The sequence below is a fragment of the Tamandua tetradactyla genome, chromosome 12, assembly GCF_023851605.1.
Source record: "Tamandua tetradactyla isolate mTamTet1 chromosome 12, mTamTet1.pri, whole genome shotgun sequence".
In the NCBI taxonomy this organism is placed as follows: domain Eukaryota; kingdom Metazoa; phylum Chordata; class Mammalia; order Pilosa; family Myrmecophagidae; genus Tamandua; species Tamandua tetradactyla.
Genome location: NC_135338.1, coordinates 64,211,629 through 64,227,167, shown reverse-complemented (window position 1 = coordinate 64,227,167; position 15,539 = coordinate 64,211,629). Strand labels below are relative to the sequence as shown.

At 38.8% G+C, this 15,539-nt stretch overlaps 1 protein-coding gene across 2 annotated transcripts in view; it reads right to left on the bottom strand.

Moving 5' to 3' along the window:
- Window positions 1–14,965, bottom strand: part of RCOR1 (REST corepressor 1) — a 147,771-nt gene extending 132,806 nt beyond the window's left edge. For both annotated transcript variants that reach the window (XR_013160526.1, XM_077123622.1), the window contains exons 1-2: window positions 14,590–14,965; window positions 14,452–14,511 (exon numbers count right to left, since the gene is read on the bottom strand). Coding sequence is in view for 1 of the 2 variants with exons in the window: in XM_077123622.1 (XP_076979737.1) it covers window positions 14,452–14,511; window positions 14,590–14,884 (355 nt within the window). In the remaining variant the exon portion in view is untranslated. The remainder of the gene's footprint in view (window positions 1–14,451; window positions 14,512–14,589) is intronic.
- Window positions 14,966–15,539: the final 574 nt, after the last annotated feature.

Here is a 15,539-nt window from a genome sequence, read left to right as displayed (position 1 = left end):
CTATATCTTCAACAAATGGTACTGGGACACTGGAAATCCACATGCAAAAGAATGAATGTGGACCCTGACCTCTTACCATATACAAAAATTAATTCAAAATGGATCAAAGACCAAAATATAAGTGCAAATACCATAAAACTTGTAGAATAAAACATAGGGAAATATCTTCAGGACTTTGTCATAAGCAATGAATTTTTAGATTTTACAACAAAGCATAACCCAAAGAAAAAAAATCAATAAAATGTGGCTTCATCAAAATTTAAAACTTTGGTGTACTGTATTGGTTTGTTAACGCCACCAGAATCCAATATACCAGAAATGGGTTGGCTTTTATAAAGGGAACTTATTAAATTACAGGTTTACAGTTATAAGGCCATAAAAATGTCCAAACTAAGGCATCCAGCTACAGATACTTTGACTCAAGGAAGGCCAATATCTGCCACATGGGAAGGCACGTAGTTGGCATCTGCTGGTCCTTATTCCTGGTTCCACTGCTTCCAGCTTCTGATTCCAGTATTGTTATCTCTAAGCATCTGGACCTTCATGTACCTCCTCCAGGACACAACTCTGGGTTCTGGCTTGCTTAACAATCATGGAAAGGTACATGGTAATGTCTCCTGGGCTATGCATCTCCAAATGTCCACGTCTAGGCATCTGCTCTCTCTGTTAGTACTTCAATCATCTCCAAATGTCTGTGTCTCTGTGGGCTCTGAAACAACTTTTCACCAAGCAGAGGTTTCTCCACAATGTTTCCCCTTTTAAAGGACTCCTATAAACTAATCAAGACTCATCTTCAATGGGCAGAGTCACATCTTCATCTACTCAAAAGGCCCCACCCACAACTGGATGCATCACATCTCCATGGAAACAATCCAACTAAAAGGTCCCACCTGCAACTGGGTGTGTCACATCTCCATGAAAACAATCCAATCACAGTTCCCACCCCACCCCCACAATACTGAATCAGGATTTAAAAGCATGGCTGCCCCCATAAAATTGGATCAAGTAAAAGGACATGTCTTTTGAGGGTACATAACAACTTAAAGCCAGCCCATGCATCATAGGATACTATCAAGAAAGTGAAAAGCACCCACAAAGTGGGAGAAAATATTTGGCAACCAAATATCTGATAAGGGTTTAATATCCAGAATACATAAAGAACTCCTAAAACTCAACAAAAAGACCTAATTTAAAAACAGGCCAAGAATTCAAACAGACATTGCTCCAAAGAAGATATTCAAATAGCCTTAAGTATATGAAAAGATGCACAACATTATTAGCATTAAAGATTGCAAACTAAAACTACAAAACTTCACAACCACTAGTACAGCTATTATTCAAAAAACTGAAAATAAGTGTGGGAGAGTAAGTAGAGAAGTAGAAACCCTTGTACACTGTCGGTAACAATATAAAATGGTACAGTTACTGTGGAAAACAGTTGGCAGTTCCTCAGAAAATTAAACACAGAAGTACCATGTGACCTGCAAACTCCACTCCTAAGTATACACCCAAAAGAACTGAAAGCAAGGGCTCAGATATGTGTATGCCAATGTTCACCCCTGCTTTATTCACAACAGCCAAAAGCTGGTAGCAACCCAAGTGTCCCTCAATAGACAAACAGATAAATAAAATGCAGTTTGTTCATAACATGAAATATTGCTCAGATGTAAAAAGTTAAGTGCTGGTATAATCTACAACACATGGAACCTTGAAGACATCATATATAAGTGATATAAGCCAGACAAAAAAGAATAAATGTTGAATGGTTTCTCCTATATAAATAAGCAAATTCAAGGGGGCAGAAAATTGAATAGTGGTTACCAGAGGTAGAGGGGAAGATGGGGAGTTACTGCTAAATGAGTTTAGTTTTGGTTTAAGACGATGAAATAGTCTGGAAATAGTTAGCGGTAGAAGTTACAAAGTATTGTCAATGTACTTACTATCAAAGAATTGTCCACTTAAAATCATTAAAATTATTTTATGTTATGTATATCTTACCACATTTTAAAAATTATCTTAAAAATAAGTTAAAGGGAAGAATGACCATGTTAGGCAGAGATATATTTTTCAGATCACTAATCAAATTTCTAGATATGAAACCTAAAATGTTTGCCACAAAAAATATATTACACGGTATTAAGGGCATATAGACACTGAGGAAAAAAAAGATGAGTAAATTTGGGAAGATGTAGTAAAAGAAACTATTAAAAAAGAAACAATAAAAACTAAAAACATAACAGGGCAACAATAAGCAAGGGAACTTCACACAGTCTAGTATGTATCTTATTGTATACTTTAAATATGTACAGTTTATCATATATCAGTTGTCCCTAAATAAAGTTGTTTTTAAAGAATCTAATCTTTCAAGTCAAGACTGAACCATTACATTGCTGGTTTTTATGTCCCATTCCTCTTAATCATCTTTTTGGTTTACTCAGGTACTAAATAACCACCTCAAAAAACAAAGCTCTCCTATGCTTTCCATTTCTAATTACTTTTTGAAAAAGCTTTATTTTAAATACCTTAGTAGCAATATTTAAACAAATACTACACTAAAGGAATTCAAGATACAGAACTCATAATATTTGATCAGCTGTATCAATCTCATATTTTAGCATGCACCTTGATCAAAGAGGCAAGACTTCTGAACTATATAAATTAGCAACAATGAAGCTTTTAATTCATCAGAACCTCTAAATCAGTACTAGCCAACAGAATTTTCTGAGATGATGGACATGTTCCATTCTGCACTGTCCAAAATGGCTGCCAGTAGTCATATAAGACTTAAGCACTTGAAATATAAGACTAAGCACTTGAAATGTGGATGGCGCAATAAATTTTAACTTCATTTAATTATAATTAATTTAAACTTAAATAGCTACATGAAGCTTGTGGCTACATTATTGGACAGCACAGCTCTAGACAATTAAAAAGAAATTTCAGGCTCAATTTTAAAAAAAGATAAGAATTGCCAAAATAAATACTTTTATAAAATTTATAATATAATTTTTAAATTGATGTTTAAAGTAATTAAAATCATAAACACCGACTACAAACTAGCATTTTTCAAGGCTTGGCTCAAAGAACCATTTCATTGGAAAATTATTCCTAGTTTCTTCAATTTCCCACCCTAAATTATACCCCAAGAAGGATTAGGTGACCTACTATCCTACAGTACCCTCTGTATACTTTCATTAGTAGGATTTTCATACTTCATACATTACATCTCCTACAGTAGGCTGAACTCAAGAGCAGACACTGGATTGTAAATCTCTATACTAGCCCAATGAACACTGCCCTACACTCACCAAAGGGATACAGAGAATCTCTGCTGATAAATCAGTTCAAAGAAGGAAACTTAATAAAAAAAAAATATGAAAAATAAAGCGTTAGTGAGGATGTAGCAGAATTAGAACCACATAAAATGGCTCAGTTATCATAGAAAACAGTTTAGTCATTCCTTAAAAAGCATATCAGAAAATTATGATATGGCCCAGCATGTCTACTCCTAGGTATATCAAAAGAAATGAAAACAGGTATTAAAATAAATACTGGCACAGAAATGTTCAGAGCAGCATTCTTCACAACAGTTAAAAGGTAGAAATAACCCAAATATCCATGAAGTGATAAATGGATAAACAAATTATGGCATATCCATACAACAGAATATTATTCAGCCATAAAAAGAAACCAAGTTTCCACACATGCTACAACAGAGATGAATCTCGAAACACTATGCTAAGGGGAAAAGGGCAGACACTAAAGATCAAAGATAATAATTCCATTTATATGAAATATCCAAAATAGATAAATCCATAGAGATAGAAAGCAGCTGATAATTGTCAAGGGATGGTGGGAGAAGAGAATTGTAGTTAACTACTTAATGGGGACAGGGTTTTCTGAGAGAGTAAAAATGTCTTGTAACTAGAGGTCGTAGATGCACAATACGTGAATGTACAAAATGGTAGTGAATTGTTCACTTAAAATGGTTAATTTTATATGAGGTGAATTTCACCTAAATTTTTAAAAAAATTTTTAAAGACTATCTTACACAAGATGTGTATCTTTTTGATTTATATCATTTTCATTAAGAAAGCCACAGATATGGGGAATAAATCAGTTTTCAATTGCAATTTAAAGTCTCATTTTTTTCCTTGAGTTTCCATTCTTTAAACAATTAGACTTCATGTTTAATTATCAAGTGTCCATTACAAAATGCCTATTCAAGGAAATTCAGCCAAACCAAGCACATGTTCAAACTAAACTCAGAGAGTTAGAAGATGACTCCTAAGATATTTATACTTGAATCAGGGGCTCAAAAAACTACAGTACCACTCTCAGAGAAATCAACAATACATGGCAACACTAGCTCCCAGAAGACCTTATGTTAGTGAGTAAGACCAGACAGACCAGGTTAAGTGCTTACTCTACTTTTTTCTTACCCTCATCTCCCCATAGCTAGGCTAAATTTGAAATTAGAACAAGCCCAAGCCCAGAAGCTTGTATGCCAATAAAGATAAAGCGGGAATTTTAACCTCCGAGTGAGAGAGAGTGTGTGTGCACAAAATTCCACAGAAATAACCAATTCCAAGTGATTAAGAATGTTTATTTAACCCAAAAATGTAATCTTAGGGTCAGTTTTTCAGACATAGGGCCATCAGGTAATCTTTTTGTCCACTTAAAACTGTTGAAGAAAGATAACCATAGACAAATTTCAGGAGCAGAGACTCACCTAAGTGCCCTGGTTTAAGTACAAAGCAAGCATTGAGGTTCAGGGCAAAAGAAAAAAAAAAACCCCTTAGTTAAATCAGACTATGATCAAATCAAATGTGGCACATTCACTGAGTCAATCAGAATAAGGTATCTAATTTTCTTCAAGCATACTCTTTTGTCTTTGAAAGATAGAACAAAATTTCCTAATAACATCAAGAAATTTATATATTGGTTTTGTGTGTGCAGGTGTTTGTTTTTTTCTTTTTGGTGTAGGAGGAGGATGAGAATAGTGTGCATGGGATAGAAATTAGTGGCAGTAACAATACTAACCAGATGGCTACATCGTAATCAAGGGTTTTTAAAAATACTTGTAGATATGTTAATTTGTTTATTATTTTACACCTTTTCAAGACATGGCTCTAAATTCATGCCATAGCTCAAATTCAATTTGAACCTGAAAAAAATATTTGAGGGGTGGGGTAGAAGATATCGAAATGTTATACTCATATGCATTAAGACAATATAACACTGTTATTTGGCAAACTTAAATGGCTCACCTCAAAAAAAACTAAGCTCTGAACATGACTACTTCAACACACATACAAGAATAAGGAAACTCAATACGACAGGCAAACTCACTGCCCTCCGCCTCTCCACGTGGGATGTGACTCCCAGGGATGTAAACCTTCCTGGCAATATGGGACAGAAATCCTAGAATGAGATGGGACTCAGCATCAGGGGATTGAGAACACCTCCACCAAAAGGGGGAAGAGAGAAACGAGACAAAGTGTCAATGGCTGAGAGATTTCAGAGTCCAGAGGTTATCCTGGAGGTTATTCTTATGCATTACATAAATATCACCGTTTTAGTAAGGTATATTGGAGAGGCTGGAGGGAAGTGCCTGAAAATGTAGAGCTGTGTTCCAGCAGCCATGTTTCTTGAAGATGATTGTATAATGAATAATACAGCCTTTGCAATGTGACTGTGTGATTGTGAAAACCTTGTGTCTGATGCTCCTTTTATCTACGGTATGGACAGATGAGTAAAACATAAGGATTAAAAATAAATAAACACTAGGGGGAACAAATATTAAAATAAATTTAGTAGATTGAAATGCTAGTGATCAATGAAAGGGAGTGGTAAGGGGTATAGAAAAAAATAAAGAAACAAAGGCTAAAATATATTGGGCAGATAGAAATACTAGCAGTCAATTGGAGGGGTAAGAGGTATAGTATATATGAGTTTTTTTTTCTTTTTATTTCTTTTGCTGAATTGATGCAAATGTTCTGAGAAATGATCATGGTCATGAATATACAACTACATGATACTGTGAGTTACTGATTATATACCAAGAATGGAATGATCATATGGTAAGAATGTTCGTGTTCGTATGTTGTTATGTTTAAAAAACATTTTTTTTTAATTAAAACAAAAAAAAGAGTAAGGTAACTCATTCCAATGTGTCCCCAATCAACCAAAACGGATACCTCCTATTTCATCTGTTTCCGCTGCCAGGAAGAGGAGGAATGTGATAGGAGCATGAAGCAAATTTTAGCACCCCTGAACATAAAACTCTACACTGGGGGTCACATGTAAATAACTGACGCTACAAAGCCTTGATCCTATCTAAATGTCCTTTTTTACAAAGATTTCTGGCTTCTCTCCCTAAAACAACTAAATTGAAATCTGATTGTATTGTACAATCAATGATATCCTTGTTAGTGTTTCTTCTATCTTATTGATATATAAAATAATGGTGCATCTTATAACTAAATGGTGTCTTAGATTGGGTTACCTTGGGCTAATCACTGGGTTGAAACACAACACTAAACCTCTCTGTGCCTCTGTTTCCCTCATCTGGAAAATGGAGATAACTATATCTTATATGATTGTTGGGAGAATTAAATGGTTTAATAGCTGTAAACATGTTCAAACCAGCTTAGGTTTTCTTTAATGATGACAAATTACACCTATCCATCTACACACTCACCCATTACCTTGTAATCAGTGACAAATCCATCAGACAGCTGAATTTTAATTCACAGCACATTAATCTCTGAGGGAAATTGACCATTATGGGAATCAAAGCTATAACTTTAACCTCTAACTAGTATACTATTATAACTATATACTAGACAAAAGTCAAATCAGGGCTTTTTAGGTCATCTTGCACTGTAATTGGGGTCAAACACTTACTAGTGCAACAAAATAAACTGAATAACATTCATTTGACAAAACAGAAAAAAATGTCTTAATTCTCAGTGACATTCATCTTAGAATTTTGGGGGTCCTGGTGACAAATATTACAGGGCCTGTGTACCAAGGTCACTCTTCAGCCAAAGTCTCCAATCAGATGTATTTGTACTCCCTCCTAATCAAAGATACTCAATTTTCCCCCTCCAACTAAAGAGAGAACAAAAGCTCTATATATCCAACCCTAACAAAGAATGAGTACCCAAATATATAAGGATTTATGCAATCAACACAAAGAAGACCAACACTCTAAAAGATATAAAGAAGCAATTCACAAAATAGGAACCTAACTGGCCAAAAATCATATGCAAAGATATTCAAACTCACTAGTAATTAGAAAAATGCCAACAAAAGCGGCAAGCTATCATTTCACATCCACATGGGTAAAAATAAATTTCGCACCAGGTGAAAAAATGGAGCTTCTGTACCTTGTTAGTGGGAATGTATCTGTTTGGAAAACATTTTGGCAATTCCTAGTCAAGCTGAAGATGAGCATATTCTACAACCCAGTCATTTGACTTCTACTCCAGAGAAACTCTGGATACCTTTTACAGTACTCTTGAAGTATAAGTAGACCAATTAAGCCTTTGCACGGCTTATTCATATAGAGGAATACTACACAGAAGTTACTATAAATCAATTACTTCTACATGTGTGCATCACTTCAAAGTGAAAACAGCAAGATGAAAAAGGACATGCATAATATGACCTATTTACATAAAAATTTTAACAATAACAATAAAATATATTATTTATCATACATAAGTATGTATTGAAGACCTGCAAGGGAATCACAACAGCCTCGAGAGCATGCCACACAGATTCCCTGCCAAGAGACAACAGCTGACAGTCCCCAGCCACCCGGCACCTTTGGGATACGTCTCAGCATGCACACCAAGGCCAGGCTCTCCCCAGGCTGCTCCTAGTCAATCACCACACACAGTAGGTGTGCTAGAACCAGGCCATTCTTGCCCCACAGACTCCTCTAACAAACACTCTTTGGTCTGGCTGAGATTTTCTCCAAGTCTCCAAGAAGAGTCTACACTGCAGTGTGAGACTCTTCTAGCCATCCATCCTTCTCTCTCTTCTTTGAGAGAGAAGGCCTGGCCATGAAAACTTTCTCCCTTCTTTGTCCTTCACAGGCATTTTCTCCAACGAATCTCTTACATATTTAATTATATCTTGGCATTTGCTTCTCAGGATTTGAACTATCACAGGAATGATATATATATCAGTTCCAAGTTGAAGGAGGGAAAGGGCAATTAACCTTTATGCACCTGAGGTAAATGTAGCCTAATATTAACATTTTTTAATCACAATGGTTGGCACATGTTATTATTTTCTGTTCTAAACAACTCTATCTTTACCATTCTATCCTACTTTATAGTAATTTGCAAAAAGACACTCAAATTATGCATAATAATTAATATCACCTCAATTTTTAGAAGTTTAATCTTACTATTGATACTAAAATTATTAACATGTATTACTGTTCCCAATTAGTGCACCCAGTTAAATGAAGTGCTAAAACAGCCAAAAGTATAAAACTTGGTATTTGACCTCATATGCCCTCAAGTTAAAAAAATCTACCTTGATAATGAAATGATCACATGTTAAGAATGTTTGTGTTTGTTTGTTGCTACATATTTTTAAAAATTAAAAATTAATAAAAAAAGAAAAAAAATCTACCTTGAGATATATCCTTAATGATTAAGTATGGAAAGACAGACAAATACAAGTAATTTTTTCTCTCCAGGCCTTCCACTCCTTATCTACAAAACAGCAACACCAGATTATCTACGATTTTGCTCTGATGATATTGTAGCTCAGAAAAATCAAGAAACTTCAAAGAATTATGTCTAGTGTGCAATTCTTACCAAGACCGACATCTTTTAAAAATCTGGCCCATTTGGGAAAAATAAGAGTTTTATCTACCAATAACATGCCATTTAAATGACATATTAATGCTATTTTAAAATAATTTTTGCTTTTAAACATTTTAGCAAAACACTTACCACATTAAACCAACTTTAAAATATTCCATTTTAAAAAGTTAACAACTGAAGCCAGAAGGTTAGATATCACTTTTAATTCTATATACATTAATAAAAGAACAATACTTGCAGAACACACAGAAGAAATTACTTATATTGCAACTGTATTCCTATTTCTAGAGTCACGTTTTCCACAATTACTATCTTAAAGCCGTAGGAATCAACCCAGTTCAAATCACTGATTCAGCATTCAATTCCAAATTCCTATCTTATTCAGATTTTACTCTGCTACTAGAAACTCTCTCCCCAGAAAGTGATTTCAAGTTCCCTGTAGAATAATACATACTCCTTAACAAAGATCACTGTCTTCTTTTCTTATTTGTACAGTAAGCACAGACCCTCTGAAGATAGGCTTAGAAGAAAGTTAAGGCTAAACTATATAAAAACTGAACCACAACAGTCTATACATAATGGGGAAAGGAAAAAACATAAAAAGCACAATAAACTGAGGAAAAATGTAGTCAACTAGACAGAACTTTAATGTCTGATCTCCAAAGACTAAGATTGCTTTCAACCAAATTGCCCCAAAGAATTTTAAAATACCAACGAATTAGAACCTAAATTAAACCATGGACTTTAGTTATAGTATAATTATAAAGATATGCTATTATCAATTTGACAAATGTTCCACAGCAATGCAAGGTGTTCGCGGTGGGGTGATGTGTGGGAATCCTGTATTTTACACAGGATCGTTCTATAAACCCCAAACTTCTCTAATAAAGAAAAACAAAAAATACATACAAAAAAATAGGAAAATGACTAAGAGAAAGCCTAAATTTCTTTAATAGAATGAATTTAACACTGCTTTTAAAACAACAGCTCTGGTTAGCCTCAACCAGTCTAACCTTTAGACTGGTCACCATCCAGGGAAGGGAGTATTCCCTTCAAAAGTGTTAACTCTCAGGGACAAGACAAGAACTTAAAAGTTGAGAGAAAACTCCACAGCCAGGAACCTGGTTAACGTATACATCTTCTAGCTCAGGGCTGGATTCAAGGTTTCTTTTGTACTATCTGGAAAAAGTTTGATAAACAAACTTGACCTTCTCTAGACCTCACTATTCTCCTCCATATAAATGTTTTGGACTAGTTCTCCCTCTTCCAATAAAGAGTATTTAAATTATGGTAGGTATATTTAACTCAAAAGCAGTCCTCTTCAATATCTCAGCACACGATCTGCATTCTAAGCAGTGGCTTCATTACAATCCAATCTCACCTATCAAGCAAAGTGCAATGGCAGGGACCTCTACTCAGCAACTTAAATTACACCAATCATAACTGTAAGGACAGCAACAAATTTACTTAGCAGGGACTGTGCCAGCCACTGTGCTAAGCATTTTATCTATATTACCTCAGCTAATACTTTCTCTTGAGTAAGAAGTTCTATTATCTTCACTTTACAGATGAAGGCAAAAAAAAAAAAAAAAAATGAAATAACTAGCCCAGGGTCAGCAAACAGTTGGCAAGGGACATTGTCATGATTGAAACAGATCTGACAGACTCTGACAATCCAAACTCACAGATTCTACTCTATTTTGCTTCTAAAAGAAACATAAAATTTATAAAGATGCTATTCTATAACTGACATAAGCATAAACTACTAACAATGAAAAGAATCCCTGATTCACAATTGAAGAAACTGAGGCCCCTGGAGATAAAATGACCAGCTCCATCTTCTATCACCTTCTTAGTCACAGAGATAGGACATTCAATCTCCTGACAACTGGTCTGGGTGTCTTTCTACCACACTAATTAATGAAGTTCAACACTCACAGGATGTATTATTACCTGCTAAAACCCTGGCCTCTCATTTGAGTGAACGCTGTCTTAAAGTATGCTTAAATCACAAAGCATTCACTGTGACTTATGAATTTTAAGATATATAATTTGTATAAATTGTCTTTCTACAATGAAACTAAAGCATAGAGAGTAATGGGCCCAAAGAGGAACTTAGAACCATTAGTGTAAACAAATGAAAAACAGGTCAAAACACCCTCTTTGGTAAAATCATCTATTCAACATTAAAACACTTTTTACGAATACATATCAATTCTGAAGTGAGAGTTAAGCCAAAAACAACCAAAAACGTTCAAATGTGACTAAGTATATTGGGTTCAATGTAATTGTTTTTTAAAGACCATTAACTCAAAAAATTTTCACCATTAAAAATCTTCTGTTCTGTTAAGAGACTTAATTTTATTATTAGTGAACTGTGATACTGTAAACCAATTTGGGATGAAAGTGCTTTACGAAACAAAGGACATGAGCCAACCTTAAAATCCTGTCATTGTGCTCCTTTAGCCAGAGGTCAGCACAGAAGAGAACCAAACAAATTATGTTAAAGAAATAGGCTACAGGTTCCTCCTCTGCATCCTTATTGGGAAGATAATAGGAACAACCACATTCTTGCAGAGAAAAACACCACTCATTTCAAAATAAATTATGCTTTGATAGTGTAGGTAGGATGGAATAGGCCTCCCTCTTTACTCCACTCTGACTGCTAAATTCTAAAAGAAACCTGTGCCAACTCAGCAGAGACTCTACCTTGGAACTTGGTAAGACACACTGAACACTACACTGAGAATAAAGCCTGAATAAAGGGGCAGTGCTGTACTCTGGCTTGGTGTTAAACTTCAACTGATAAAACTTTTTCTTTCACTGTAAACAGAGATGACATGCCCTTCTCCACTGATCTATCCTAGGTCTTAATTAAATTTTAAGAACTGAAGCAACCATTTAGGACTACAGTGTTCTATTTCATTCACTATTTGTGAGGGATGATTGAATCTTCCTTGGACTATACAGGGAATATCAGGTGGCCCTAGTTCCAACCAACTGCTTTTAAAGCCAAATAGAGTCAAGTTGGGATGCTGTGTATAAGTAAAAATCTGACTTTAAAAAAAGTTAATATCACCTCTTCCACTCACACACTTTTACTAGAGAAATGGTTTAAAAAAAAAAAAAAAGCTTTCTGCTGAGTTCTACATACATCTGGTTGTTAAAATCCTTGTAAGGGAGATTAAACGTGCATTGAAAACTCAAAAGGGAGAAAGAAAAAGCAGTAACAATCACACCCTCCAGTCCCTATCATTTCTATCTTGTACACATGAAAAGAAACATAAGTCTGAAAACCTTAAGAAGAAAGTTTTCCCCATGAAACAAACATGGCGTACCATCTCTATTACAAAATGGGAGTCTCCCCTCCCTTAGGGAACACACCAAAAAGTCACTGGGAAACAGTAAAGTACCACAATTTTCAGCCTAAGAATGTGTCCCAACTGGACAGATTGGCAAAACAGGTCCGAAATTATTCCACACCATTTAGATCATTTTCCAGGTTAAAACAAGCACAAAATGAGAAATTCGGAAATGTCAATATAAAAAACTAAATCAGTTGGCAGCAAGACCATGTAGTAGAACATTTACAGTATTCTACCTTTTGGTATGGTAGGTCTCTAGCAAGTTTAAATTTGTACATATTCCATCAAAGTTAAAAAGACACTTTAAAATATGATCCTATTATATACGTTGCTTCAAATAAGAGCATAACTCCAAAGAAATCAGGTACATTCCTAACAATGCAAAGACTGATATCAATATTTAGGAGAAAAAGCAGAAATCTAATTTGTTACTATCAAATATGCTCTTTTCCTTAGTCCCATCCAACATATTTAAGTAAAAGCTTTAAAAATTAATGTAACTGAAATGAATCCAAAACTGGCCAACTTACTAAAACTAAAACTTTGTGGAAGTCGATTTTTAAAAACAGTATGTGGGGAGAACTTGGTGACAAGTTTTATGTCCTGAGTATTAAAGCAAAGATGGACTTGACCTACAAAATGAGAATAGGGTCAACTGTAACCCAAACAGTAAGCTTCCCCTGGTGGCTAGCCAAGGAATGGAGCAGCCCAGCATGGAGAAAAAGCCTGGTCCCCCAGTGGTTCCCTGTCACGCACATAAATGAGAAGTGACCACCAAAAAAGTAAGATGTGGGGGAAGGAAAAACTATCAAAAGACAGTTTAAAAGGGGTTTAAAAAGAATTCAAAATTGGGTTTTGGACTACATAAATTTAAGAGATTTAAATCAACAGATCAAAATTTGGGAGGCAGATTTGGGAAAAGTCATTTATTTCCAAAGTGCCTGCCCAAAAGGTCACTCAGGGATCCCTGTGCACTTTCACTTCAAAGAACATCCAGAGTTTATTACCTTAATAATGGCTTAAGAGGGATCACATTTTTCAATGATCAGATCCTTGCAATTTTCTGCAGTCTTGTTTCCTAGAAAAGTATTTATGTGTTTGTTTTTTCAAATAAACTGATGGTATAACCTAGAAAAAAATCTCCAGTTCTACAGACCTCCAATCATTAAGACTGTTAACTTCAGCTCTACAAGATTCTCTTTTGAACTTTATTTCTGAAATAAAACCCACGTCCTTTCAAACATTTCTATACCAACAATCTTTAAAGACAGTCTCATACAGGAGATGGGCTTAGAATCTCATGCATTAAAATCCGAAGAATTCCTTTGTCTGATTGGATTTTCTTGTATCACTTTAATTTGCTTTCAAGCAGAATAGCAGCAAGGGAAGAACAGGCTCTATACTAGGGTGTAGGGATTTCTTGTAGGTGGAAATCGTGTGTTAGGCTAAAGCTTCTAATGGTTCTATTCTTTCATAACCCCTTCCTTTAAAAAAAAAGGAAATAAGACATGCATTTACAAATAAATAGGTCCTAAGAATCAAACTGCCACACGTGAGCCTCTCTTCGCCCAGCAGGCATCCTCGGTAAAATACACTTCTTTTATTAGTTGATTGGGGGTGGGGGGTGGGGGTCGTTATTCCCTTTGCCCTCGGGAAGGGAAGGGAAGGGAAGGGAATGCAGAGCAAGCAAAAGCCCAGGGACTGGCCAGGCAGTAGAAGTAAAATGAATGTGGGGCAACGCTTGGCAACGGGAAAAAGGGGTGTCTGAGACAAGCGAGCCATGCAAAATCCGGGGCGCTGGCCGTACTCGAACTCATCGACACTGCCACCCCTACCCCGGGCGCTGATCGAAGCGCACCTCACCTGAACATAGGGACCTTCGCAGCCCCAAGCCAGGTGTGGCCGCCGCCAATTTCTGTCCTCGGAGGTGCCAGGGGGCAGCTGAAACGACCCAACAGGGGGCGATTTCGGCCTCCCCCCGTGTCTAATGCACGTTTGCAGAACACGTTTGTGTGTGTGTGTGTGTGTGTGTGTGTGTGCGCGCGCGCGCGCGTCTGTGTTTTCCTCCTCCTCCTCACCCTGCTGTTCTCCCCTCGGACGGCAGGGCGAACACACACAAAAAGAAAGTTGTCGCCGGGCTCTCCATCCCCCCGAGCTCGCCCGGGCCCCGGGGTCCCCGCGACTGTACTCGCGCGGGGGCGGGGCGGGCGGGCCCCGAACGGGGCGCTACTCACCCGGGTCGAAGTCGGGCACCATCGCCTGGTACTGGGGTCCGACCCTCATGCCGCCGCCACCTGCGGGGGAAGCAGAGGGGCGGTAAGCGCTGCCGGCGCGGAGGTGCGGGGCGCGGGCGGGCGCGGGTTGCCACCTACCGTGCTCCTCGTCGCTGGAAGAGCCCGAGCTGCCTTCCTCCCAGGAGTTGCTGCTACTGTTGCCATTGGGCGCCGTCGCCGCCAAACTTTTATTCTGCCCATTGCTGGGGGCAGCAGACGCCGAGGCTGCGGAGGAGGCGGCGGCGGCGGCGGCAGCCGAGGCGGCAGCGGCGGCCGAGGCGACCGTAGCGGCAGAGGCGGTGGCGGTCGACGCGGCGGCCGCTGAAGCGGCCGCGTTATTCCTCCCTCTCCGCTTTCCTGAAACCTCGGGGCCCTTCTCCACCATGGCCGGCATTGGCGGGGACCGGGGCCGGGCCGAGGTGCCGGGGGCCCGCGACTCCTGAGGAGAGGACGCCGGGGAGGGGGCGGCGGCGCGGGGGAGAGATGGGGGCGGCGGGAGGCCGGGGAGCGGGTCGGGGCCGCGGGCGGCCCTGGCGGGCGGAGCGCAAAGCTGCTTAGAGCCCCTTCAAGCCCGCAGCGCAGAGCCGAGCACAACTTTGGCTCTCATCGCCGCCCGCACTTCACTGGTACTAACTACTCGGGAGCAGCGACCAGGAGGGGGCGGGGGCGGAGCCTGAGGCGAGGGGGGGAAATCGCGCGCAGCCCAACCCTACGCGGCTTGGCTCCGCCCTCCCCCCGTGCTCCCATTGGTCCTGACGGGATTCGGACGGCGAGCGGCAGCCGGGTTGGCTCTCTTAGCCGCCTGTCCGGAGGACGGGGGCGGGGAAGCGAGGAGGGGGAGGCTCCGGGCTTCCGTTGGTCATGTTTGGTTGACGCGTATCGCCCGCTGTACGTGGTTTGAGGTTTGCAATCTCTTTACGCCCCATGATCCCTCTCTCTAGGCAAGAGTGAGGAGTCGGCTGCCCTCCCCGCCCCCTCCCCTCGGCCGCGGCCCCTACCCCTCCCGCCGCGCACACCCCTACTGCCTCTGCCCCCTCCTTTGCCGGAGG